This window comes from Coregonus clupeaformis, chromosome 1 (assembly GCF_020615455.1).
Source record: "Coregonus clupeaformis isolate EN_2021a chromosome 1, ASM2061545v1, whole genome shotgun sequence".
Classification (NCBI taxonomy): domain Eukaryota; kingdom Metazoa; phylum Chordata; class Actinopteri; order Salmoniformes; family Salmonidae; genus Coregonus; species Coregonus clupeaformis.
In genome coordinates, this window is record NC_059192.1 from 94,556,057 (window position 1) to 94,582,764 (window position 26,708).

Here is a 26,708-nt window from a genome sequence, read left to right on the forward strand (position 1 = left end):
CATGACCAGGTGTGTGATTGGCTGCTCATCTGTTCCATGACCAGGGGTGTGATTGGCTGCTCAGCTGTTCCATGACCAGGTGTGTGTTTGGCTGCTCAGCTGTTCCATGACCAGGTGTGTGTTTGGCTGCTCCATGACCAGGTGTGTGTTTGGCTGCTCAGCTGTTCCATGGCCAGGTGTGTGTTTGGCTGCTCAGCTGTTCCATGACCAGGTGTGTGATTGGCTGCTCAGCTGCTCCATGACCAGGTGTGTGTTTGGCTGCTCAGCTGTTCCATGACCAGGTGTGTGATTGGCTGCTCAGCTGTTCCATGACCAGGTGTGTGATTGGCTGCTCAGCTGCTCCATGACCAGGTGTGTGATTGGCTGCTCAGCTGTTCCATGACCAGGGGTGTGATTGGCTGCTCAGCTGTTCCATGACCAGGTGTGTGTTTGGCTGCTCAGCTGTTCCATGACCAGGTGTGTGTTTGGCTGCTCCATGACCAGGTGTGTGATTGGCTGCTCAGCTGTTCCATGACCAGGTGTGTGTTATTCCCTCATTAGTTCATTTACAAGGAAGCAGATAAAAGGTCTAGAGTTGATTTCTAGTGTGGCATTTGCATTTGGAATCTGTTGCTGTTAACCCTCAATATGAAGGCCAAAGAGCTGAGTGAAGCAAGCCATCATTAGGCTGAAAAATCTAAACAAACCCATCAGAGAGAAAGCAAAAACATTAGTTGTGGACAAATCAACTATTTGGTACATTCTTAAAAAGAAAGAACGCACTTGTGAGCTCAGGAACACCAAAAGGCCCGGAAGACCACAGAAAACAACTGTGGTGAATGACAGAATAATGATTTCCCTGGTGAAGAAAAACCCCTTGACAACAGTTGGCCAGATCAAGAACACCCTCCAGGAGGTAGGAGTATCTGTGTCAAAGTCAAGAGAAGACTTCACCAGAGTAAATACAGAGGGTTTACCACAAGATTTAAACCATTGGTAAGCCTCAAAAACAGGAAGACCAGATTAAAAACCTTAAAAAGCCTGAACAGTTCTGGAACAACATCCCATGGACAGATGAGACAAAGATCAACTTGTACCAGAATGATGGGAAGAGAAGATCATGGAGAAGGGAAGGAACTGCTCATGATCCGAAGCATACCACCTCATCTGGGAAGCATGGTGGAGGTAGTGTTATGGCGTGGGCATGTATGGCTGCCAATGATACTGGTTCCCTTGTATTTATTGATGTGACTGCTGACAAAAGTAGCAGGATGAATTCTGAAGTGTTTAGGGCTTTTTTACCTGCTCAGATTCAGCCAAATGCTTCAAAACTCATTGGACTACGCTTCACAGTGCAGATGGACAATGACCCGAATCATACTGCGAAAGCAACCCAATACTTTTTTTTTAAGGCACAGAAGTGGAATGTTCTGCAATGGCCAAGTCAATCACCTGACCTGAAACCAATTGAGCATGCATTCACTTGCTGAATGCAAAACTGAAGGCAAAACGCCCCAAGAACAAGCAGGAACTGAAGACAGCTGTAGGAAAGGCCTGGCAGAGCATCACCAGGGAAGAAACCCAGCATCAGGTGATGCCTATGGGTTCCAGACTTCAGGCAGTCATTGACTGCAAATGATTTGTAACCAAGTATTAAAGCTCACAATTTAATTCATGATTATGTTAGTTTGTCCAATTACTTTTGAGCCCCTAAAATTGGGGGGCTATGTATAAAATGGTTGTAATTCCTACACGGTTCAGACAATCATTTTGACAAAACCCTTAAATTAAAGATGAAAGTCTACACTTAAAGCACATCTTGATTGTTTCCTTTCAAATCCATTGTGGCGACCAGTATATTACCATAGTATTTATATATTCCTGCTACCAGTCACTTTTCAGCCCTGTTTACATGTATATATTACCATTAGTATATTACCATAGTATTTATATATTCCTGCTACCAGTCACTTTTCAGCCCTGTTTACATGTACACTACCGGGCAAAAGTTTTAGAACACCTACTCATTCAAGGGTTTTTCTTTATTTTTACTATTTTCTACATTGTAGAATAATAGTGAAGACATCAAAACTATTAAATAACACACATGGAATCATGTAGTAACCAAAAAAAGGGTTAAACAAATCAAAATATATTTTAAATTTGAGATTCTGCATTCTCTCAACCAGCTCTATGAGGAAGTCACCTGGAATGCATTTCAATTAACAGGTGTGCCTTCTTAAAAGTTAATTTGTGGAATTTATTTCCTTAATGCGTTTGAGCCAATCAGTTTTCTTGTGACAAGGTAGTTGGGGTATACAGAAGATAGCCCTATTTGGTAAAAGACCAAGTCCATATTATGGCAAGAACAGCTCAAATAAGCAAAGAGAAATGACAGTCCATCATTACTTTAAGACATGAAGGTCAGTCAATACGGAACATTTCAAGAACTTTGAAAGTTCCTTCAGGTGCAGTCGCAAAAACCATGAAGCGCTATGATGAAACTGGCACTCATGAGGACCGCCACAGGAAAGGAAGACCCAGAGTTACCTCTGCTGCAGAGGATAAGTTCATTAGAGTTACCAGCCTCAGAAATTGTAGGCCAAAAAAATACTTCACAGAGTTCAAGTAACAGACATACAGTGGGGAGAACAAGTATTTGATTCACTGCCGATTTTGCAGGTTTTCCTACTTACAAAGCATGTAGAGGTCTGTAATTTTTATCATAGGTACACTTCAACTGTGAGAGACGGAATCTAAAAATCCAGAAAATCCCATTGTATGATTTTTATGTAATTAATTTGCATTTTATTGCATGACATAAGTATTTGATCTGAAAAGCAGAACTTAATATTTGGTACAGAAACCTTTGTTTGCAATTACAGAGATCATACGTTTCCTGTAGGTCTTGACCAGGTTTGCACACACTGCATCAGGGATTTTGGACCACTCCTCCATACAGACCTTCTCCAGATCCTTCAGGTTTCGGGGCTGTCGCTGGGCAATATGGACTTTCAGCTCCCTCCAAAGATGTTCTATTGGGTTCAGGTCTGGAGACTGGCTAGGCCACTCCAGGACCTTGAGATGCTTCTTACGGAGCCACTCCTTAGTTGCCCTGGCTGTGTGTTTCGGGTCGTTGTCATGCTGGAAGACCCAGCCACGACCCATCTTCAATGCTCTTACTGAGGGAAGGAGGTTGTTGGCCAAGATCTCGTGATACATGGCCCATCCATCCTCCCCTCAATACGGTGCAGTCGTCCTGTCCCCTTTGCAGAAAAACATCCCCAAAGAATGATGTTTCCACCTCCATGCTTCACGGTTGGGATGGTGTTCTTGGGGTTGTACTCATCCTTCTTCTTCCTCCAAACGTGGCGAGTGGAGTTTAGACCAAAAAGCTCTATTTTTGTCTCATCAGACCACATGACCTTCTCCCATTCCTCCTCTGCATCATCCAGATGGTCATTGGCAAACTTCAGACGGGCCTGGACATGCGCTGGCTTGAGCAGGGGGACCTTGCGTGTGCTGCAGAATTTTAATCCATGACGGCGTAGTGTGTTACTAATGGTTTTCTTTGAGACTGTGGTCCCAGCTCTCTTCAGGTCATTGACCAGGTCCTGCCGTGTAGTTCTGGGCTGATCCCTCACCTTCCTCATGATCATTGATGCCCCACGAGGTGAGATCTTGCATGGAGCCCCAGACCGAGGGTGATTGACCGTCATCTTAGTGGTTAAGAGCGTTGTGCCAGTAACCAAAAGGTCGCTGGTTCTAATCTCCGAGCCGACTAGGTGAAAAATCTGTCGATGTGCCCTTGAGCAAGGCACTTAACCCTAATTGCTCCTGTAAGTCGCTCTGGATAAGAGCGTCTGCTAAATGATTAATTATTATTATTATAATTATTATTGAACTTCTTCCATTTTCTAATAATTGCGCCAACAGTTGTTGCCTTCTCACCAAGCTGCTTGCCTATTGTCCTGTAGCCCATCCCAGCCTTGTGCAGGTCTACAATTTTATCCCTGATGTCCTTACACAGCTCTCTGGTCTTGGCCATTGTGGAGAGGTTGGAGTCTGTTTGATTGAGTGTGTGGACAGGTGTCTTTTATACAGGTAACGAGTTCAAACAGGTGCAGTTAATACAGGTAATGAGTGGAGAACAGGAGGGCTTCTTAAAGAAAAACTAACAGGTCTGTGAGAGCTGGAATTCTTACTGGTTGGTAGGTGATCAAATACTTATGTCATGCAATGAAATGCAAATTAATTACTTAAAAATCATACAATGTGATTTTCTGGATTTTTGTTTTAGATTCCGTCTCTCACAGTTGAAGTGTACTTATAGTAAAAATTACAGACCTCTACATGCTTTGTAAGTAGGAAAACCTGCAAAATCGGCAGTGTATCAAATACTTGTTCTCCCCACTGTATATCAACATCAACTGTTCAGATGAAACTGTGTGAATCAGTCCTTCATGGTCGAATTGCTGCAAAGAAACGACTACTAAAGGACGCCAATAATAAGAAGAGACTTGCTTGGGCCAAGAAACACGAGCAATGGACATTAGACCGGTGGAAATGTGTCCTTTGGTCTGGAGTCCAAATTTGAGATTTTTGGTTCCAACCGCCGTGGCTTTGTGAGACGCAGTGTAAGTGAACGGATGATCTCTGCATGTGTGGTTCCCACCGTGAAGCATTGAGGAGGAGGGGTGGGGGTGCTTTGCTGGTGACACTGTCTGTGATTTATTTAGAATTCAAGGCACACTTAACCAGCATGGCTACCACAGCATTTTGCAGCGATAAGCCATCCCATCTGGTTTGGGCTTAGTTGGACTATCATTTGTTTTTCAACAGGACAATATCCCAACACACCTCCAGGCTGTGTAAGGGCTATTTGACCAAGAAGGAGAGTGATGGAGTGCTGCATCAGATGACCTGGCCGCCACAATCACCCGACCTCAACCCAATTGATATGGTTTGGGATGAGTCAGACCGCAGAGTGAAGGAAAAGCAGCCAACAAGTGCTCAGCATATGTGGGAACTCCTTCAAGACTGTTGGAAAAGCATTCCAGGTGAAGCTGGTTGAGAGAATACCAAGAGTGTGCAAAGCTGTCATCAAGGCAAAGGGTGGCTACTTCGAAGAATCTCAAATATAAAATATATTTTGATTTATTTAACACTTTTTTGGTTACTACATGATTCCATATGTGTTATTTCATAGTTTTGATGTCTTCAATATTATTCTACAATGTAGAAAATAGTAAAAATAAAGAAAAAACCTTGAATGAGTAGGTGTTCTAAAACTTCTGACGGGTACTGTATATACTTTTCAGCCCTGTTTACATGTATATATTACCATTCGTATATTATCATAGTATTCATATATTCCTGCTACCAGTCACTTTTTACGTATAATCCCACCTCAACCACTCCAGTACCCCTGCACATTGAATAAGGTACTGACACTGACCGTTGGGAAAGAGCTCTCAAGTAAGAATTTCACTGTATTGTTTTACACCTGTTGAATCCTGTGCATGTGGCGAATAAACGTTGAAACTTGAAACTAGATAGGTAGATGGATACATGGACAGACAGACAGACAGACAGATAGATCAATCTCTTTTGATTCAAAGCTAAACTATCTATCTTTCCCCTGCAGATCCAGTCAGTGGAGGAGACGCTGGTAGAGGTCAGGGATCAGCTGTCCCGCTCCGGGGTGGTGAACTCTGATCTGGCCGTGCCCCTGTTTGACTTCCTGCTCCGTGTGGCCCTGGCCGAGGTCTGCTCCAGCCCCGAACCACAGGAGGACAAGGCTGAGAGGGTGAGTTTTGTCTGGGGAGAGAAGGGATACCATAGTCCCAGATCTGCTATAACCAACTCCCCCCCCAAAAAAAAAAACTGGCATGACAATGACTATAGTAGTTAAAAAGGCTAGGGAGGGGACTAGTGGTCAGGCAGGGAGGGGACTAGTGGTCAGGCAGGGAGGGGACTAGTGGTCAGGCAGGGAGGGGACTAGTGGTCAGGCTAGGGAGGGGGACTAGTGGTCAGGCAGGGAGGGGACTAGTGGTCAGGCTAGGGAGGGGACTAGTGGTCAGGCTAGGGAGGGGACTAGTGGTCAGGCTAGGGAGGGGACTAGTGGTCAGGCAGGGGGGGGACTAGTGGTCAGGCTAGGGAGGGAGACTAGTGGTCAGGCTAGGGAGGGAGACTAGTGGTCAGGCAGGGAGGGGACTAGTGGTCAGGCAGGGAGGGGACTAGTGGTCAGGCAGGGAGGGGACTAGTGGTCAGGCTAGGGAGGGGAACTAGTGGTCAGGCTAGGGAGGGGACTAGTGGTCAGGCAGGAGGGGACTAGTGGTCAGGCAGGGAGGGCAAAGGGACTAGTGGTCAGGCTAGGGAGGGAGACTAGTGGTCAGGCAGGGAGGGGACTAGTGGTCAGGCAGGGAGGGGACTAGTGGTCAGGCAGGGAGGGGACTAGTGGTCAGGCAGGGAGGGGAACTAGTGGTCAGGCTAGGGAGGGAGACTAGTGGTCAGGCTAGGGAGGGAGACTAGTGGTCAGGCTAGGGAGGGAGACTAGTGGTCAGGCTAGGGAGGGAGACTAGTGGTCAGGCTAGGGAGGGAGACTAGTGGTCAGGCTAGGGAGGGGACTAGTGGTCAGGCTAGGGAGGGGACTAGTGGTCAGGCTAGGGAGGGGACTAGTGGTCAGGCTAGGGAGGGGACTAGTGGTCAGGCAGGGAGGGGACTAGTGGTCAGGCAGGGAGGGGACTAGTGGTCAGGCTAGGGAGGGAGACTAGTGGTCAGGCTAGGGAGGGAGACTAGTGGTCAGGCTAGGGAGGGGACTAGTGGTCAGGCAGGGAGGGGGACTAGTGGTCAGGCAGGGAGGGAACTAGTGGTCAGGCTAGGGAGGGAGACTAGTGGTCAGGCTAGGGAGGAGACTAGTGGTCAGGCTAGGGAGGGAGACTAGTGGTCAGGCTAGGGGAGGGAGACTAGTGGTCAGGCTAGGGAGGGACTAATGGTCAGGCTAGGGAGGGAGACTAGTGGTCAGGCTAGGGAGGGGACTAGTGGTCAGGCTAGGGAGGGAGACTAGTGGTCAGGCAGGGAGGGGACTAGTGGTCAGGCTAGGGAGGGAGACTAGTGGTCAGGCTAGGGAGGGGACTAGTGGTCAGGCTAGGGAGGGAGACTAGTGGTCAGGCTAGGGAGGGGACTAGTGGTCAGGCTAGGGAGGGGACTAGTGGTCAGGCTAGGGAGGGAGACTAGTGGTCAGGCTAGGGAGGGGACTAGTGGTCAGGCTAGGGAGGGGACTAGTGGTCAGGCTAGGGAGGGAGACTAGTGGTCAGGCAGGGAGGGGACTAGTGGTCAGGCTAGGGGAGGGGGACTAGTGGTCAGGCTAGGGAGGGAACTAGTGGTCAGGCAGGGGAGGGGACTAGTGGTCAGGCTAGGGAAGGACTAGTGGTCAGGCTAGGGAGGGGAACTAGTGGTCAGGCTAGGGAGGGGAACTAGTGGTCAGGCTAGGGAGGGGACTAGTGGTCAGGCTAGGGAATGAGACTAGTGGTCAGGCTAGGGAGGGGACTAGTGGTCAGGCAGGAGGGGACTAGTGGTCAGGCTAGGGAGGGGACTAGTGGTCAGGCTAGGGAGGGGAACTAGTGGTCAGGCTAGGGAGGGGACTAGTGGTCAGGCTAGGGAGGGGAACTAGTGGAACTAATTAATTAAGACCTGGAGGTGTGAACATACAGAAGTGTGCTTCTTTGGTCCAACTGGTTTCTGAGGTTTATGTAGGCTAATATAGTGTAATGGGTTGTGTTTGCTTTGACATAACCTTTAGACAAGCCTCATACAACAGGACCAGATACATAACCTTTAGACAAGCCTCATACAACAGGACCAGATACATAACCTTTAGACAAGCCTCATACAACAGGACCAGATACATAACCTTTAGACAAGCCTCATACAACAGGACCAGATATATAACCTTTAGACAAGCCTCACACAACAGGACCAGATACATAACCTTTAGACAAGCCTCATACAACAGGACCAGATACATAACCTTTAGACAAGCCTCATACAACAGGACCAGATACATAACCTTTAGACGAGCCTCATACAACAGGACCAGATACAAAACATTGAACAGGGAGGTTATGCCTTTGGATAACCAGATACTAGTGTATATTTTGGATGATCTTGTCCGCTCTGCAGGGAAATGGCTGATCCATAAGGAGGAGGACAAATAACATAGTAGGAAGGAACCTGGACAAAATGTTGTAAAATAAAGATACTGTAATTCCTAATGTGCTCAGCTGTAGTCACCTGACTATCTGGCCGAAGGTCTAGTCACCTGACTATCTGGCCGAAGGTGTGGTCACCTGACTATCTGGCCGAAGGTGTGGTCACCTGACTATCTGGCCGAAGGTGTAGTCACCTGACTATCTGGCCGAAGGTGTAGTCACCTGACTATCTGGCCGAAGGTGTAGTCACCTGACTATCTGGCCGAAGCTGTAGTCACCTGACTATCTGGCCGAAGGTGTAGTCACCTGACTATCTGGCCGAAGCTGTAGTCACCTGACTATCTGGCCGAAGCTGTAGTCACCTGACTATCTGGCCGAAGGTGTGGTCACCTGACTATCTGGCCGAAGCTGTAGTCACCTGACTATCTGGCCGAAGGTGTGGTCACCTGACTATCTGGCCGAAGGTGTGGTCACCTGACTATCTGGCCGAAGGTGTGGTCACCTGACTATCTGGCCGAAGGTGTAGTCACCTGACTATCTGGCCGAAGGTGTAGTCAATCAATCAATCAATTTTATTTTATATAGCCCTTCTTACATCAGCTAATATCTCGAAGTGCTGTACAGAAACCCAGCCTAAAACCCCAAACAGCTAGTAATGCAGGTGTAGAAGCACGGTGGCTAGGAAAAACTCCCTAGAAAGGCGAAAGCCTAGGAAGAAACCTAGAGAGGAACCAGGCTATGAGGGGTGGCCAGTCCTCTTCTGGCTGTGCCGGGTGGAGATTATAACAGAACCATGCCAAGATGTTCAAAAATGTTCATAAGTGACAAGCATGGTCAAATAATAATCAGGAATAAATCTCAGTTGGCTTTTCATAGCCGATCATTAAGAGTTGAAAACAGCAGGTCTGGGACAGGTAGGGGTTCCATAACCGCAGGCAGAACAGTTGAAACTGGAATAGCAGCAAGGCCAGGCGGACTGGGGACAGCAAGGAGTCACCACGGCCGGTAGTCCCGACGTATGGTCCTAGGGCTCAGGTCTCTCAGTTGGCTTTTCATAGCCGATCATTAAAGAGTTGAAAACAGCAGGTCTGGGACAGGTAGGGGGTTTCGTAGCCGCAGGCAGAACAGTTGAAACTGGAATAGCAGCAAGGCCAGGCGGACTGGGGACAGCAAGGTGTCATCATGCCCGGTAGTCCTGACGTATGGTCCTAGGGCTCAGGTTCTCAGAGAGAAAGAGAGACGAGAGAATTAGAGAGAGCATACTTAAATTCACACAGGACACTGGATAAGACAGGAGAAGTACTCCAGGTATAACCAACTAACCCCAGCCCCCGACACATAAACTACTGCAGCATAAATACTGGAGGCTGAGACAGGAGCGGTCCGGAGACACTGTGGCCCCATCCGAAGAAACCCGGACAGGGCCAAACAGGAAGGATATAACCCCACCCACTCCGCCAAAGCACAGCCCCCGCACCACTAGAGGGATATCCCCAACCACCAACTTACAATCCTGAGACAAGGCCGAGTATAGCCCACAGAGGTCTCCACCACAGCACAAACCAAGGGGGGCGCCAACCCAGACAGGAAGATCACGTCAGTAACTCAACCCACTCAAGTGACGCACCCCTCCCAGGGACGGCATGAAAGAGCACCAGCAAGCCAGTGACTCAGCCCCTGCAACAGGGTTAGAGGCAGAGAACCCCAGTGGAGAGGGGAACCGGCCCGGCAGAGACAGCAAGGGCTGTTCGTTGCTCCAGCCTTTCCGTTCACCTTCACACTCCTGGGCCAGACTACACTCAATCATATGACCTACTGAAGAGATAAGTCTTCAGTAAAGACTTAAAGGTTGAGACCGAGTCTGCGTCTCTCACATGGGTAGGCAGACTGTTCCATAAAAATGGAGATCTATAGGAGAAAGCCCTGCCTCCCGCTGTTTGCTTAGAAATTCTAGGGACAATTAGGAGGCCTGCGTCTTGTGACCGTAGCGTACGTATTGGTATGTACGGCAGGACCAACTCGGAAAGATAGGTAGGAGCAAGCCCATGTAACGCTTTATAGGTTAACAGTAAAACCTTGAAATCAGCCCTTGCCTTAACAGGAAGCCAGTGTAGGGAAGCTAGCACTGGAGTAATATGATCAAATTTCTTGGTTCTAGTCAGGATTCTAGCAGCCGTATTTAGCACTAACTGAAGTTTATTTAGTGCTTTATCCGGGTAGCCGGAAAATAGAGCATTGCAGTAGTCTAACCTAGAAGTAACAAATGCATGGATTAATTTTTCTGCATCATTTTTGCACAGAAAATTTCTGATTTTTGCAATGTTACGTAGATGGAAAAAAGCTGTCCTTGAAACAGTCTTGATATGTTCGTCAAAAAGAGAGATCAGGGTCAAGAGTAACACCGAGGTCCTTCACAGTTTTATTTGAGACGACTTTACAACCATCTAGATGAATTGTCAGATTTAACAGAAGATCTCTTTGTTTCTTGGGACCTAGAACAAGCATCTCTGTTTTGTCCGAGTTTAAAAGTAAAAAGTTTTCAGCCATCCACTTCCTTATGTCTGAAACACAGGCTTCTAGCGAGGGCAATTTTGGGGCTTCACCATGTTTCATTGAAATGTACAGCTGTGTGTCATCCGCATAGCAGTGAAAGTTAACATTATGTTTTCGAATAACATCCCCAAGAGGTAAAATATATAGTGAAAACAATAGTGGTCCTAAACGGAACCTTGAGGAACACCGAAATGTACAGTTGATTTGTCGGAGGACAGACCATTCACAGAGACAAACTGATATCTTTCCGACAGGTAGGATCTAAACCAGGCCAGAACTTGTCCGTGTAGACCAATTTGGGTTTCCAGTCTCTCCAAAAGAATGTGGTGATCGATGGTGTCAAAGGCAGCACTAAGGTCTAGTAGCACGAGGACAGATGCAGAGCCTCGGTCTGACGCCATTAAAAGGTCATTTACCACCTTCACAAGTGCAGTCTCAGTGCTATGATGGGGTCTAAAACCACTATCTGGCCGAAGGTGTAGTCACCTGACTATCTGGCCGAAGGTGTAGTCACCTGACTATCTGGCCGAAGCTGTAGTCACCTGACTATCTGGCCCGAAGCTGTAGTCACCTGACTATCTGGCCGAAGCTGTAGTCACCTGACTATCTGGCCGAAGGTGTAGTCACCTGACTATCTGGCCGAAGGTGTAGTCACCTGACTATCTGGCCGAAGGTGTAGTCACCTGACTATCTGGCCGAAGGTGTAGTCACCTGACTATCTGGCCGAAGGTGTAGTCTTCATTCCAATGGCCATACTAGCACACTACTTAGAATACTAGCACACTATCAAATGATGTATTATTTAAATATAGAAAGTGCTTGGGCTACGGAGAGAAACAAAATGGGACAGTTTCAGGCCATGTGGTGGAAAGTGATGCAGGCGCTGGAGATGGGGGGTGTGAGCTAGTGGGTCTGGGCAGGGTGATGTAGTTGGGGGTGTGAGCTAGTGGGTCTGGGCAGGGTGATGTAGTTGGGGGTGTGAGCTAGTGGGTCTGGGCAGGGTGATGTAGTTGGGGGTGTGAGCTAGTGGGTCTGGGCAGGGTGATGTAGTTGGGGGTGTGTGCTAGTGGGTCTGGGCAGGGTGATGTAGTTGGGGGTGTGAGCTAGTGGGTCTGGGCAGGGTGATGTAGTTGGGGGTGTGAGCTAGTGGGTCTGGGCAGGGTGATGTAGTTGGGGGTGTGAGCTAGTGGGTCTGGGCAGGGTGATGTAGTTGGGGGTGTGAGCTAGTGGGTCTGGGCAGGGTGATGTAGTCGGGGGTGTTTGCTAGTGGGTCTGGGCAGGGTGATGTAGTCGGGGGTGTGTGCTAGTGGGTCTGGGCAGGGTGATGTAGTTGGGGGTGTGTGCTAGTGGGTCTGGGCAGGGTGATGTAGTCGGGGGGTGTGTGCTAGTGGGTCTGGGCAGGGTGATGTAGTTGGGGGTGTGAGCTAGTGGGTCTGGGCAGGGTGATGTAGTTGGGGGGGGTGTGCTAGTGGGTCTGGGCAGGGTGATGTAGTTGGGGGTGTGAGCTAGTGGGTCTGGGCAGGGTGATGTAGTTGGGGGTGTGAGCTAGTGGGTCTGGGCAGGGTGATGTAGTTGGGGGTGTGAGCTAGTGGGTCTGGGCAGGGTGATGTAGTCGGGGGTGTGTGCTAGTGGGTCTGGGCAGGGTGATGTAGTTGGGGGTGTGAGCTAGTGGGTCTGGGCAGGGTGATGTAGTTGGGGGGGTGTGAGCTAGTGGGTCTGGGCAGGGTGATGTAGTTGGGGGTGTGAGCTAGTGGGTCTGGGCAGGGTGATGTAGTTGGGGGTGTGAGCTAGTGGGTCTGGGCAGGGTGATGTAGTTGGGGGTGTGAGCTAGTGGGTCTGGGCAGGGTGATGTAGTTGGGGGTGTTTGCTAGTGGGTCTGGGCAGGGTGATGTAGTCGGGGGTGTGTGCTAGTGGGTCTGGGCAGGGTGATGTAGTCGGGGGGTGTGTGCTAGTGGGTCTGGGCAGGGTGATGTAGTTGGGGGGTGTGAGCTAGTGGGTCTGGGCAGGGTGATGTAGTTGGGGGTGTGTGCTAGTGGGTCTGGGCAGGGTGATGTAGTTGGGGGTGTGAGCTAGTGGGTCTGGGCAGGGTGATGTAGTTGGGGGTGTGTGCTAGTGGGTCTGGGCAGGGTGATGTAGTTGGGGGTGTGTGCTAGTGGGTCTGGGCAGGGTGATGTAGTTGGGGGTGTGTGCTAGTGGGTCTGGGCAGGGTGATGTAGTTGGGGGGTGTGAGCTAGTGGGTCTGGGCAGGGGTGATGTAGTTGGGGGGGTGTGTGCTAGTGGGTCTGGGCAGGGTGATGTAGTTGGGGGTGTGTGCTAGTGGGTCTGAGCAGGGTGATGTAGTTGGGGGTGTGAGCTAGTGGGTCTGGGCAGGGTGATGTAGTCGGGGGTGTGTGCTAGTGGGTCTGGGCAGGGTGATGTAGTTGGGGGTGTGTGTGCTAGTGGGTCTGGGCAGGGTGATGTAGTCGGGGTGTGTGCTAGTGGGTCTGGGCAGGGTGATGTAGTTGGGGGTGTGAGCTAGTGGGTCTGGGCAGGGTGATGTAGTTGGGGGTGTGTGCTAGTGGGTCTGGGCAGGGTGATGTAGTTGGGGGGTGTGAGCTAGTGGGTCTGGGCAGGGTGATGTAGTTGGGGGTGTGAGCTAGTGGGTCTGGGCAGGGTGATGTAGTTGGGGGTGTGAGCTAGTGGGTCTGGGCAGGGTGATGTAGTCGGGGGTGTGTGCTAGTGGGTCTGGGCAGGGTGATGTAGTTGGGGGGTGTGAGCTAGTGGGTCTGGGCAGGGTGATGTAGTTGGGGGTGTGAGCTAGTGGGTCTGGGCAGGGTGATGTAGTTGGGGGTGTGAGCTAGTGGGTCTGGGCAGGGTGATGTAGTTGGGGGTGTGAGCTAGTGGGTCTGGGCAGGGTGATGTAGTTGGGGGTGTGAGCTAGTGGGTCTGGGCAGGGTGATGTAGTTGGGGGTGTTTGCTAGTGGGTCTGGGCAGGGTGATGTAGTCGGGGTGTGTGCTAGTGGGTCTGGGCAGGGTGATGTAGTCGGGGTGTGTGCTAGTGGGTCTGGGCAGGGTGATGTAGTTGGGGGTGTGAGCTAGTGGGTCTGGGCAGGGTGATGTAGTTGGGGGTGTGTGCTAGTGGGTCTGGGCAGGGTGATGTAGTTGGGGGTGTGAGCTAGTGGGTCTGGGCAGGGTGATGTAGTTGGGGGTGTGTGCTAGTGGGTCTGGGCAGGGTGATGTAGTTGGGGGGTGTGTGCTAGTGGGTCTGGGCAGGGTGATGTAGTTGGGGGTGTGTGCTAGTGGGTCTGGGCAGGGGTGATGTAGTTGGGGGTGTGAGCTAGTGGGTCTGGGCAGGGTGATGTAGTTGGGGGTGTGTGCTAGTGGGTCTGGGCAGGGTGATGTAGTTGGGGGGTGTGTGCTAGTGGGTCTGAGCAGGGTGATGTAGTTGGGGGGGTGTGAGCTAGTGGGTCTGGGCAGGGTGATGTAGTCGGGGGTGTGTGCTAGTGGGTCTGGGCAGGGTGATGTAGTTGGGGGTGTGTGCTAGTGGGTCTGGGCAGGGTGATGTAGTCGGGGGTGTGTGCTAGTGGGTCTGGGCAGGGTGATGTAGTTGGGGGTGTGAGCTAGTGGGTCTGGGCAGGGTGATGTAGTTGGGGGTGTGAGCTAGTGGGTCTGAGCAGGGTGATGTAGTTGGGGGTGTGAGCTAGTGGATCTGGGAAGGGTGATGTAGTTGGGGGTGTGAGCTAGTGGGTCTGGGCAGGGTGATGTAGTTGGGGGTGTGTGCTAGTGGGTCTGGGCAGGGTGATGTAGTTGGGGGTGTGAGCTAGTGGGTCTGGGCAGGGTGATGTAGTTGGGGGTGTGAGCTAGTGGGTCTGGGCAGGGTGATGTAGTTGGGGGTGTGGGCAGGGTGATGTAGTTGGGGGTGTGAGCAGGGTGATGTAGTTGGGGGTGTGAGCTAGTGGGTCTGGGCAGGGTGATGTAGTTGGGGATGTGTGCTAGTGGGTCTGGGCAGGGTGATGTAGTTGGGGGTGTGAGCTAGTGGGTCTGGGCAGGGTGATGTAGTTGGGGGTGTGAGCTAGTGGGTCTGGGCAGGGGTGATGTAGTTGGGGGTGTGTGCTAGTGGGTCTGGGCAGGGTGATGTAGTTGGGGGGTGTGAGCTAGTGGGTCTGGGCAGGGTGATGTAGTTGGGGGGTGTGTGCTAGTGGGTCTGGGCAGGGTGATGTAGTTGGGGGTGTGAGCTAGTGGGTCTGGGCAGGGTGATGTAGTTGGGGGTGTGGGCAGGGTGATGTAGTTGGGGGTGTGAGCAGGGTGATGTAGTTGGGGGTGTGAGCTAGTGGGTCTGGGCAGGATGATGTAGTTGGGGGTGTGAGCTAGTGGGTCTGGGCAGGGTGATGTAGTTGGGGGTGTGGGCAGGGTGATGTAGTTGGGGGTGTGAGCAGGGTGATGTAGTTGGGGGTGTGAGCTAGTGGGTCTGGGCAGGGTGATGTAGTTGGGGATGTGTGCTAGTGGGTCTGGGCAGGGTGATGTAGTTGGGGGTGATGTAGTTGGGGGTGTGAGCTACTGGGTTTGGGTGGATGTTGTTTGTGTATGTTTTATATTGTTTATAAAAGTTAAAATAACATCTTACAAACAAAAAAAAGAATACTAGCGCACTACCTGCCTGTTCATTACTTTATACGCTTCATTACTTTATACTCTTCATTACTTTATACTCTTCATTACTTTATACTGTTCATTACTTTATACTGTTCATTACTTTATCCTCTTCATTACTTTATACTCTTCATTACTTTATACTGTTCATTACTTTATACTGTTCATTACTTTATACTGTTCATTACTTTATACTCTTCATTACTTTATACTCTTCATTACTTTATACTGTTCATTACTTTATACTCTTCATTACTTTATGCTGTTCATTACTTTATACTGTTCATTACTTTATACGAAGTCATTTCAAATAAAATTTAATAAAATTATATTTGTCACATACACCTGTTTAGCAGATGTTATAGCGGGTGTAGCGAAATGCTTGTGCTTCTAGCTCCGACAGTGCAGTAATATTTAACAATTTCACAACATATACCCAATACACACAAATCTAAGTAAGGAATGGAATTAAGAATATATACATATATGGACGAGCAATGACAGAGCGGCATGGACTAAGATACAGTAGAATATTATAGAATACAGTATATACATATGAGATGAGTAATGCAAGATATGTAAACATTATTAAAGTGACTAGTGTTCCATTTCTTAAAGTGGCCAGTGATTTCAATAGGCAGCAGCAGCCTCTCTGTGCTAGTGATGGCTATTTAACAATCTGATGGCCTTGAGATAGAAGCTGTTTTTCAATCTCTCGGTCCCGGCTTTGATGCACCTGTACTGACCTCGCCTTCTTGATCATAGCGGGGTGAACAGGCAGTGGCTCAGGCGGTTGTTGTCCTTAATGATCTTTTTGGCCTTCCTGTGACATCGGGTGCTGTAGGTGTCCTGGAGGGCGGGTAGTTTGCCTCTGGTGATGCATTGGGCAGACCGCACCACCCTCTGGAGAGCCCTGCGGTTGCGGGCGTTGCAGTTGCCGTACCAGGCGGTGATACAGCCCGATAGGATGCTCTCAATTTTGCATCTGTAAAAGTTTGAGGGTTTTAGGTGCCAAGCCAAGTTTCTTCAGCCTCCTGAGGTTGAAGAGGCTCTGTTGCGCCTTCTTCACCACACTGTCTGCGTGGGTGGACCATTTCAGTTTGTCAGTGATGTGTACGCCAAGGAACTTGAAGCTTTCCACCTTCTCCACTGCGGTCCCGTCGATGTGGATAGGGGGGTGCACCCTCTGCTGTTTCCTGAAGTCCACGATCATCTCCTTTGTTTTGTTGATGTTGAGTGAGAGGTTATTTTCCTGGCCCCACGCTCCCAGAGCCCTCACCCACCTCCCTGTAGGCGGTAAACAAGCCAATTACTGTTGTGTCGTCTGCAAACTTGATGATTGAGTTGGAGGCGTTCTTGGCCACGCAGTCATGGGTGAACAGGGAGTACAGGAGGGGGCTGAGCACGCACCCTTGTGGGGCCCCTGTGTTGAGGATCAGCGAAGTGGAGATGTTGTTTCCTACCTTCACCACCTGGGGGCGGCCCGTCAGGAAGTCCAGGACCCAGTTGCACAGGGCGGGGTTCAGACCCTGGGCCCGAGCTTAATGATGAGCTTGGAGGGTACTATGGTGTTGAAGGCTGAGATATAGTCAATGAACAGCATTCTTACATAGGTATTCCTCTTGTCCAGATGGGATAGGGCAGTGTGATGGCGATTGCATCGTCTGTGGATCTATTGGGGCGGTAAGCAAATTGAAGTGGGTCTAGGGTGACAGGTAAGGTAGAGGTGATATGATCCTTGACTAGTCTCTCAAAGCACTTCATGATGACAGAGGTGAGTGCTACGGGGCGATAGTCATTTAGTTCAGTTAACTTTGCTTTCTTGGGTACAGGAACAATGTTGTACATCTTGAAGCAAGTGGGGACAGCAGACTGGGAAAGGGAGAGATTGAATATGTCCATAAACACACCAGCCAGCTGGTCTGCGCATGCTCTGAGGACGTGGCTAGGGATGCCGTCTGGGCCGGCAGCCTTGCGGGGGTTAACATGCTTAAATGTCTTACTCACGTCGGCCACGGAGAAGGAACGCCTACATTCCTTGGTAGTGGGTCGCATCGGTGGCACTGTGTTTGCTGGTATCATATTGTTATTGTTGTAAAAAAAAATGTTTTATCTAGGCTGGTTTTGCGTGTAAATACTTTATTTTTGTTTTATTATGAACATTTTAATATTTTTATCCCAGACTACTGGAAACTTTAAGATACATTTTTGTTTTAGGGTGTTCCAGTCTCCCTACATCATTCTGACGTTTAATTATGCTGTATTTTAGTATTCTCACGCCGGAAGAGTTCAACCAATGATGTCATTGGTTGATTGAGCTGTCTGATCTAGAAATTAATGGAGTCATGTTTTGTAGCCGATTGCACAATCACGCCTAGTAGCGAGTAGATATGGCTGGCCTTAAAGGCACTATCTAATTCACATAAGTAACTAATAACTAACAAGGGTCCTGAGGCCAGACTGACAGACTGCTATACAGACTAACAAGGGTCCTGAGGCCAGACTAACAGACTGCTATACAGACTAACAAGGGTCCTGAGGCCAGACTGACAGACTGCTATACAGGCTAACAAGGGTCCTGAGGCCAGACTGCTATACAGGCTAACAAGGGTCCTGAGGCCAGACTGACAGACTGCTATACAGGCTAACAAGGGTCCTGAGGCCAGACTGACAGACTGCTATACAGGCTAACAAGGGTCCTGAGGCCAGACTGCTATACAGGCTAACAAGGGTCCTGAGGCCAGACTGCTATACAGACTAACAAGGGTCCTGAGGCCAGACTGACAGACTGCTATACAGGCTAACAAGGGTCCTGAGGCCAGACTGACAGACTGCTATACAGGCTAACAAGGGTCCTGAGGCCAGACTGCTATACAGGCTAACAAGGGTCCTGAGGCCAGACTGCTATACAGACTAACAAGGGTCCTGAGGCCAGACTGACAGACTGCTATACAGGCTAACAAGGGTCCTGAGGCCAGACTGACAGACTGCTATACAGGCTAACAAGGGTCCTGAGGCCAGACTGACAGACTGCTATACAGGCTAACAAGGGTCCTGAGGCCAGACTGACAGACTGCTATACAGGCTAACAAGGGTCCTGAGGCCAGACTGACAGACTGCTATACAGGCTAACAAGGGTCCTGAGGCCAGACTGACAGACTGCTATACAGACTAACAAGGGTCCTGAGGCCAGACTGACAGACTGCTATACAGACTAACAAGGGTCCCGAGGCCAGACTGACAGACTGCTATACAGACTCATGAAACATCATGATATAATTGGCATCGCCGTTGGGCCGTAGCGCGAAATCACATGCTACGAATCATGAGGAACGATGATGTTGTTGAGAGACTGGGCAGAGGCTTAAGTGCAGGCAAATCTTTTGTAATATTCCTTGTGGCGGACCTTCAGAATGGAACAGGTTTGTGTGTGGCACATGCCATGATGGAGCAAAGTGCCAGTCAAACAGAATGTCTTACCGTAGTGAGTTACAGTGCCTTCGGAAAGTATTCTGACCCCTTGACTTTTTCCACATTTTGTTACGTTAAAACCTTATTCTAAAATTGATTAAATAGTTTTTTTCCCCTCTTCAATCTACACACAATACCCCATAATGACAAAGCAAAAGCTGGGTTTTTAGAAATGTTTGCAAATGTATTACAAATAAAGAACTGAAATATTACATTTACATTTATAAGTATTCACTCTTTACTCAGTACTTTATTGAAGCACCTTTGGCAGCGATTACAGAGTCTTCTTGGGTATGACGCTACAAGCTTGGCACACCTGTATTTGGGGAGTTTCTCCCAATCTTCTCTGCAGATCCTCTCAAGCTCTGTCAGGTTGGATGGGGAGCGTCGCTGCACAGCTATTTTCAGGTCTCTCCAGAGATGTTCGATCGGGTTCAAGTCCAGGCTCTGGCTGGGCCACTCAAGGACATTCAGAGACTTGTCCCGAAGCCACTCCTGCGTTGTCTTGGATGTGTGCTTAGGGTCATTGTCCTGTTGGAAGGTGAACCTTCCCCCCAGTCTGAGGTCCTGAGCGTTCTGGAGCAGATTTTCATCAAGGATCTCTCTGTACTTTGCTCCGTTCATCGTTCCCTCGATCCTTTGATCCTGACAAGTCTCCCAGTTCCTGCTGCTGAAAAACATCCCCACAGCATGATGCTGCCACCACTATGCTTCACAGTAGGGATGGTGCCAGGTTTCTTCCAGACGTGACGCTTGGCATTCAGGCCAAAGAGTTCAATCTTGGTTTCATCAGACCAGAGAATATTGTTTCTCATGGTTTGAGAGTCCTTTAGGTGCCTTCTGGCAAACTCCAAGTGGGCTGTCATGTGCCTTTTACTGAGGAGTGGCTACCGTCTGGCCACTCTACCATAAAGGCCTGATTGGTGGAGTGCTGCAGAGATGGTTGTCCTTCTGGAAGGTTCTCCCATCTCCACAGATAAACTCTGGAACTCTGTCAGAGTGACCATTGGGTTTTTGGTCACCTCCCTGACCAAGGCCCTTCTCCCCCGATGGCTCAGTTTGGCCGGGCGGCTAGCTCTCGGAAGAGTCTTGGTGGTTCAAAACTTCTTCCATTTAAGAATGATGGAGGCCACTGTGTTCTTGGGGACCTTCTATGCAGATTTTTTTTTTTTTTTTTACCCTTTCCCATATTTGTGCCTCGACACAATCCTGTCTCGGAGCTCTACGGACAATTCCTTCGACCTCATGGCTTGGTTTTTGCTCTGACATGCACTGTCAACGGTGGGACCTTATATAGACAGGTGTTTGCCTTTCCAAATCATGTCCAATCAATTTAATTTACCACAGGTGGACTCCAATCAAGTTGTAGAAACATCTCAAGGATGATCAATGGAAACAGGATGCACCTGAGCTGAATACTTATGTAAAAAAACTATTTCCGTAAAAAAATTTGGCAAAAAAAATTTAAAAAACTGTTTTCTATTTGTCATTATGGAGTATTGGGTGTAGATTTGAGGATTTTTAAACTATTTAATCAATTTTAGAATAAAGCTGTAACGTAACACAATGTGGAAAAAGGGAAGGGGTCTGAATACTTTCCAAATGTTTCTCACCCCTGTATCACCTTTGGCAGAGATTACAGCTTGTCTTTCTGGTTCCTAAGATTTATGCCGATTTCAGTCAAAACTGTAACTACGCCACTCAGGAACATTCATTGTCGTCTTGGTAAGCAACTCCATTGTATATTTGGCCTTGTGTTTTAGGTTATTGTCCTGCGGGATAGGTACAGTTGAAGTTGGTAGTTTACATACGCCTTAGCCAAATACATTTACACTCAGTTTTTCACAATTCCTGACATTTAATCCTAGTAAAAATTCCCTGTCTTAGGTCAGTTAGGATCACCACTTTATTTTAAGAAGGTGAAATGTCAGAATAATAGTAGAGAGAATGATTTATTTAAGCTTTTATTTATTTAATCACATTCCCAGTAGGTCAGAAGTTTACACTCAATTAGTATTTGGTAGCATTGCCTTTAAATTGTTTAACTTGGGTGAAACGTTTTGGGTAGCCTTCCACAAGCTTCCCACAATAAGTTGGGTGATTTTTGGCCTATTCCTCCTGACAGAGCTGGTGTAACTGAGTCAGGTTTGTAGGCCTCCTTGCTCGCACACACTTTTTCAGTTCTGCCCACAAATGTTCTATAGGATTGAGGTCAGGGCTGTGTGATGGCCACTCCAATACCTTGCCTTTGTTGTCCTTGAGCCATTTTGCCACAACTTTGGTAGTATGCTAGGGCTCATTGTCCATTTGGAAGACCCATTTGCGACCAAGCTTTAACTTCCTGACTGATGTCTTGAGATTATGTGCTTCAATATATCCACATAATTTTCCTTCCTCATGATGCCATCTATTTTGTGAAGTGCACCAGTCCCTCCTGCAGCAAAACACCCCCACAGCATGATGCTGCCACCCCCGTGCTTCGCGGTTGGGATGGTGTTCTTTGGCTTGCAAGCAGTCCCCTTTTTCCTCCAAACATAACGATGGTCATTATGGCCAAACAGTTCTATTTTTGTCAGACCAGAGGACATTTCTCCAAAAAGTACGATCTTTGTCCCCACTGGAATTGTGATACAGTGAATTATAAGTGAAATAATCTATCTGTAAACAATTTTTGGAAAAATTACTTGTGTCATGAACAAAGTACAGTGGGAAAAAAAAGTATTTAGTCAGCCACCAATTGTGCAAGTTCTCCCACTTAAAAAGATGAGAGAGGCCTGTAATTTTCATCATAGGTACATGTCAACTATGACAGACAAATTGAGATTTTTTTTCCAGAAAATCACATTGTAGGATTTTTTATGAATTTATTTGCAAATTATGGTGGAAAATAAGTATTTGGTCACCTACAAACAAGCAAGATTTCTGGCTCTCACAGACCTGTAACTTCTTCTTTAAGAGGCTCCTCTGTCCTCCACTCGTTACCTGTATTAATGGCACCTGTTTGAACTTGTTATCAGTATAAAAGACACCTGTCCACAACCTCAAACAGTCACACTCCAAACTCCACTATGGCCAAGACCAAAGAGCTGTCAAAGGATACCAGAAACAAAATTGTAGACCTGCACCAGGCTGGGAAGACTGAATCTCCAATAGGTAAGCAGCTTGGTTTGAAGAAATCAACTGTTGGAGCAATTATTAGGAAATGGAAGACATACAAGACCACTGATAATCTCCCTCGATCTGGGGCTCCACGCACGATCTCACCCTGTGGGGTCAAAATGATCACAAGAACGGTGAGCAAAAATCCCAGAACCACACGGGGGGACCTAGTGAATGACCTGCAGAGAGCTGGGACCAAAGTAACAAAGCCTACCATCAGTAACACACTACGCCGCCAGGGACTCAAATCCTGCAGTGCCAGACGTGTCCCCCTGCTTAAACCAGTGCATGTCCAGGCCCGTCTGAAGTTTGCTAGAGTGCATTTGGATGATCCAGAAGAGGATTGGGAGACTGTCATATGGTCAGATGAAACCAAAATATAACTTTTTGGTAAAAACTCAACTCGTCGTATTTGGAGGACAAAGAATGCTGAGTTGCATCCAAAGAACACCATACCTACTGTGAAGCATGGGGGTGGAAACATCATGCTTTGGGGCTGCTTTTCTGCAAAGGGACCAGGACGACTGATTTGTGTAAAGGAAAGAATGAATGTGGCCATGTATCGTGAGATTTTGAGTGAAAACCTCCTTCCATCAGCAAGAGCATTGAAGATGAAACGTTCAGCATGACAATGATCCCAAACACACCGCCCGGGCAACGAAGGAGTGGCTTCGTAAGAAGCATTACAAGGTCCTGGAGTGGCCTAGCCAGTCTCCAGATCTCAACCCCATAGAAAATCTTTGGAGGGAGTTGAAAGTCTGTGTTGCCCAGCGAGGAATGGGCCAAAATACCAGCAACAGTGTGTGAAAACCTTGTGAAGACTTACAGAAAACGTTTGACCTGTGCCATTGCCAACAAAGGGTATATAACAAAGTATTGAGAAACTTTTGTTATTGACCAAATACTTATTTTCCACCATAATTTAATAATTTGCAAATAAATTCATTAAAAATCCTACAATGTGATTTTCTGGATTTGTTTTTCTCATTTTGTCTGTCATAGTTGACGTGTACCTATGATGAAAATTACAGGCCTCTCTCATCTTTTTAAGTGGGAGAACTTGCACAATTGGTGGCTGACTAAATACATTTTTTCCCCACTGTACTTGAGTGTGTGCCCTCAATTTATAACTATTTTTACCAAAAAGGTGAGTTCCAGACCTTTCTAGAACTATGCAGCATTACTAGTTATTGTTTATGGCCATCTCCTGAAAAATTATTACTTTTGGGGATGTCTATTTAAGCAGAAATCTACATTTTGCCATAACGTTGAAGAGGTTAATAATTTCTAGAAACCTGCAATAGAAAGATTGAACCTACTAATTCTGTAATATAGTTGGCTTGGTAACTGTTCCGCTCCAGGTTTAGTGTTACGATGGAATGGAAGGCTATGTATTCTCTATTAATAATGTACACCTACTAACTCAAGCACCTGAAATATAGAAGGCCGTCTAGCACAGAGTACTGTTACCGTCAAAGTCATACAAATGTTAAACAGCTAATAGGTTCCTCCTTCCTGTGTGTGGACAGCTGACTGACTAACAGCACCCCAGGGTGATGTGAAGTAGCCCTGCTAGTCAGCTGATACAGGCAGGTCTTATGACCAGAAATCTCTTCGTTTTTTTTTATTGGGCTGTTTCTTGAAAACTTTTTAGTTTTCCCTTTTGTTAACATTAAGAGCGTTGCTTGAATAAACATTTCTAGCTTTGTCATTTTGACGTGACTTACGGGAGTTAGTAAATAACACAGAGAAACCTGACAGTACTGGAACATGGGTAAGAAAAGCTTTGACTGTATTAGCCTAGCTCTGTATTAGCCTAGCTCTGTATTAGCCTAGCTCTGTATTAGCCTAGCTCTGTATTAGCCTAGCTCTGTATTAGCCTAGCTCTGTATTAGCCTAGCTTTGTGTTAGCCTAGCTTTAGTACAGTACAGCATTCTTTCATGTAACTCTTTACTCTTTAGGCTCTTCATGTTGATGGAGACAACTATGTCTGACTTCTTCTCACTCCTGCTCTCTCTCCACCCTACTCTCTCTCTCCACCCTGCTCTCTCTCCACCCTGCTCTCTCTCCACCCTACTCTCTCTCCACCCTACTCTCTCTCCACCCTGCTCTCTCTCCACCCTGCTCTCTCCACCCTGCTCTCTCTCCACCCTACTCTCTCTCCACCCTGCTCTCTCTCCACCCTACTCTCTCTCTCCACCCTACTCTCTCTCTCCACCCTACTCTCTCTCTCCACCCTACTCTCTCTCTCCACCCTGCTCTCTCTCCACCCTACTCTCTCTCCACCCTACTCTCTCTCCACCCTACTCTCTCTCCACCCTACTCTCTCTCCACCCTGCTCTCTCTCCACCCTGCTCTCTCTCCACCCTGCTCTCTCTCCACCCTGCTCTCTCTCCACCCTACTCTCTCTCCACCCTACTCTCTCTCTCCACCCTACTCTCTCTCCACCCTACTCTCTCTCTCCACCTTACTCTCTCTCCACCTTACTCTCTCTCCACCCTGCTCTCTCTCCACCCTGCTCTCTCTCCACCCTGCTCTCTCTCCACCCTGCTCTCTCTCCACCCTGCTCTCTCTCCACCCTACTCTCTCTCTCCACCCTGCTCTCTCTCCACCCTGCTCTCTCTCCACCCTGCTCTCTCTCCACCCTGCTCTCTCTCCACCCTACTCTCTCTCCACCCTGCTCTCTCTCCACCCTGCTCTCTCTCCACCCTGCTCTCTCTCCACCCTGCTCTCTCTCCACCCTACTCTCTCTCCACCCTGCTCTCTCTCCACCCTGCTCTCTCTCCACCCTGCTCTCTCTCCACCCTGCTCTCTCTCCACCCTACCTCTCTCTCCACCCTACTCTCTCTCCACCTTACTCTCTCTCCCACCCTACTCTCTCTCCACCCTGCTCTCTCTCCACCCTACTCTCTCTCTCCACCCTGCTCTCTCTCCACCCTGCTCTCTCTCCACCCTGCTCTCTCTCCACCCTACTCTCTCTCCACCCTGCTCTCTCTCCACCCTGCTCTCTCTCCACCCTACTCTCTCTCCACCCTGCTCTCTCTCCACCCTGCTCTCTCTCCACCCTACTCTCTCTCCACCCTGCTCTCTCTCCACCCTGCTCTCTCTCCACCCTACTCTCTCTCCACCCTACTCTCTCTCCACCTTACTCTCTCTCCACCCTGCTCTCTCTCCACCCTACTCTCTCTCTCCACCCTGCTCTCTCTCCACCCTACTCTCTCTCCACCCTGCTCTCTCTCCACCCTGCTCTCTCTCCACCCTACTCTCTCTCCACCCTGCTCTCTCTCCACCCTGCTCTCTCTCCACCCTACTCTCTCTCTCCACCCTACTCTCTCTCCACCCTGCTCTCTCTCCACCCTACTCTCTCTCCACCCTGCTCTCTCTCCACCCTGCTCTCTCTCCACCCTACTCTCTCTCTCCACCCTACTCTCTCTCCACCCTACTCGCTCTCTCCACCCTACTCTCTCTCCACCCTGCTCTCTCTCCACCCTACTCGCTCTCTCCACCCTACTCTCTCTCCACCCTGCTCTCTCTCCACCCTGCTCTCTCTCCACCCTACTCTCTCTCCACCCTGCTCTCTCTCCACCCTGCTCTCTCTCCACCCTGCTCTCTCTCCACCCTGCTCTCTCTCCACCCTGCTCTCTCTCCACCCTGCTCTCTCTCCACCCTACTCTCTCTCCACCCTACTCTCTCTCCACCCTGCTCTCTCTCCACCCTACTCTCTCTCCACCCTACTCTATCTCTCTCTCCACCCTGCTCTCTCTCCACCCTGCTCTCTCTCCACCCTGCTCTCTCTCCACCCTGCTCTCTCTCCACCCTGCTCTCTCTCCACCCTACTCTCTCTCCACCCTGCTCTCTCTCCACCCTGCTCTATCTCCACCCTACTCTCTCTCCACCCTGCTCTCTCTCCACCCTGCTCTCTCTCCACCCTGCTCTCTCTCCACCCTGCTCTCTCTCCACCCTGCTCTCTCTCCACCCTACTCTCTCTCCACCCTACTCTCTCTCCACCCTACTCTCTCTCCACCCTACTCTCTCTCCACCCTACTCTCTCTCCACCCTACTCTCTCTCCACCCTACTCTCTCTCTCCACCCTACTCTCTCTCCACCCTGCTCTCTCTCCACCCTGCTCTATCTCCACCCTACTCTCTCTCCACCCTGCTCTCTCTCCACCCTGCTCTCTCTCCACCCTGCTCTCTCTCCACCCTACTCTCTCTCCACCCTACTCTCTCTCCACCCTGCTCTCTCTCCACCCTGCTCTCTCTCCACCCTGCTCTCTCCACCCTGCTCTCTCTCCACCCTACTCTCTCTCCACCCTACTCTCTCTCCACCCTACTCTCTCTCCACCCTGCTCTCTCTCCACCCTACTCTCTCTCCACCCTACTCTCTCTCCACCCTGCTCTCTCTCCACCCTACTCTCTCTCCACCCTGCTCTCTCTCCACCCTGCTCTCTCTCCACCCTACTCTCTCTCTCCACCCTACTCTCTCTCCACCCTACGCTCTCTCCACCCTACTCTCTCTCCACCCTGCTCTCTCTCCACCCTACTGCTCTCTCCACCCTACTCTCTCTCCACCCTGCTCTCTCTCCACCCTGCTCTCTCTCCACCCTACTCTCTCTCCACCCTGCTCTCTCTCCACCCTGCTCTCTCTCCACCCTGCTCTCTCTCCACCCTGCTCTCTCTCCACCCTGCTCTCTCTCCACCCTG

At 49.1% G+C, this 26,708-nt stretch overlaps 1 protein-coding gene across 1 annotated transcript in view; it reads left to right on the plus strand.

The window, feature by feature from the left end:
* The window catches only part of LOC123491976 (lysosomal-trafficking regulator-like), a gene marked incomplete at its 3' end in the record, with an annotated part of 197,496 nt that overhangs the window by 149,823 nt on the left and 20,965 nt on the right, over window positions 1-26,708 (plus strand). Inside the window, 1 exon segment of the mRNA XM_045223552.1 lies at window positions 5,627-5,788. Within this exon segment, the coding sequence (XP_045079487.1) occupies window positions 5,627-5,788 (162 nt within the window).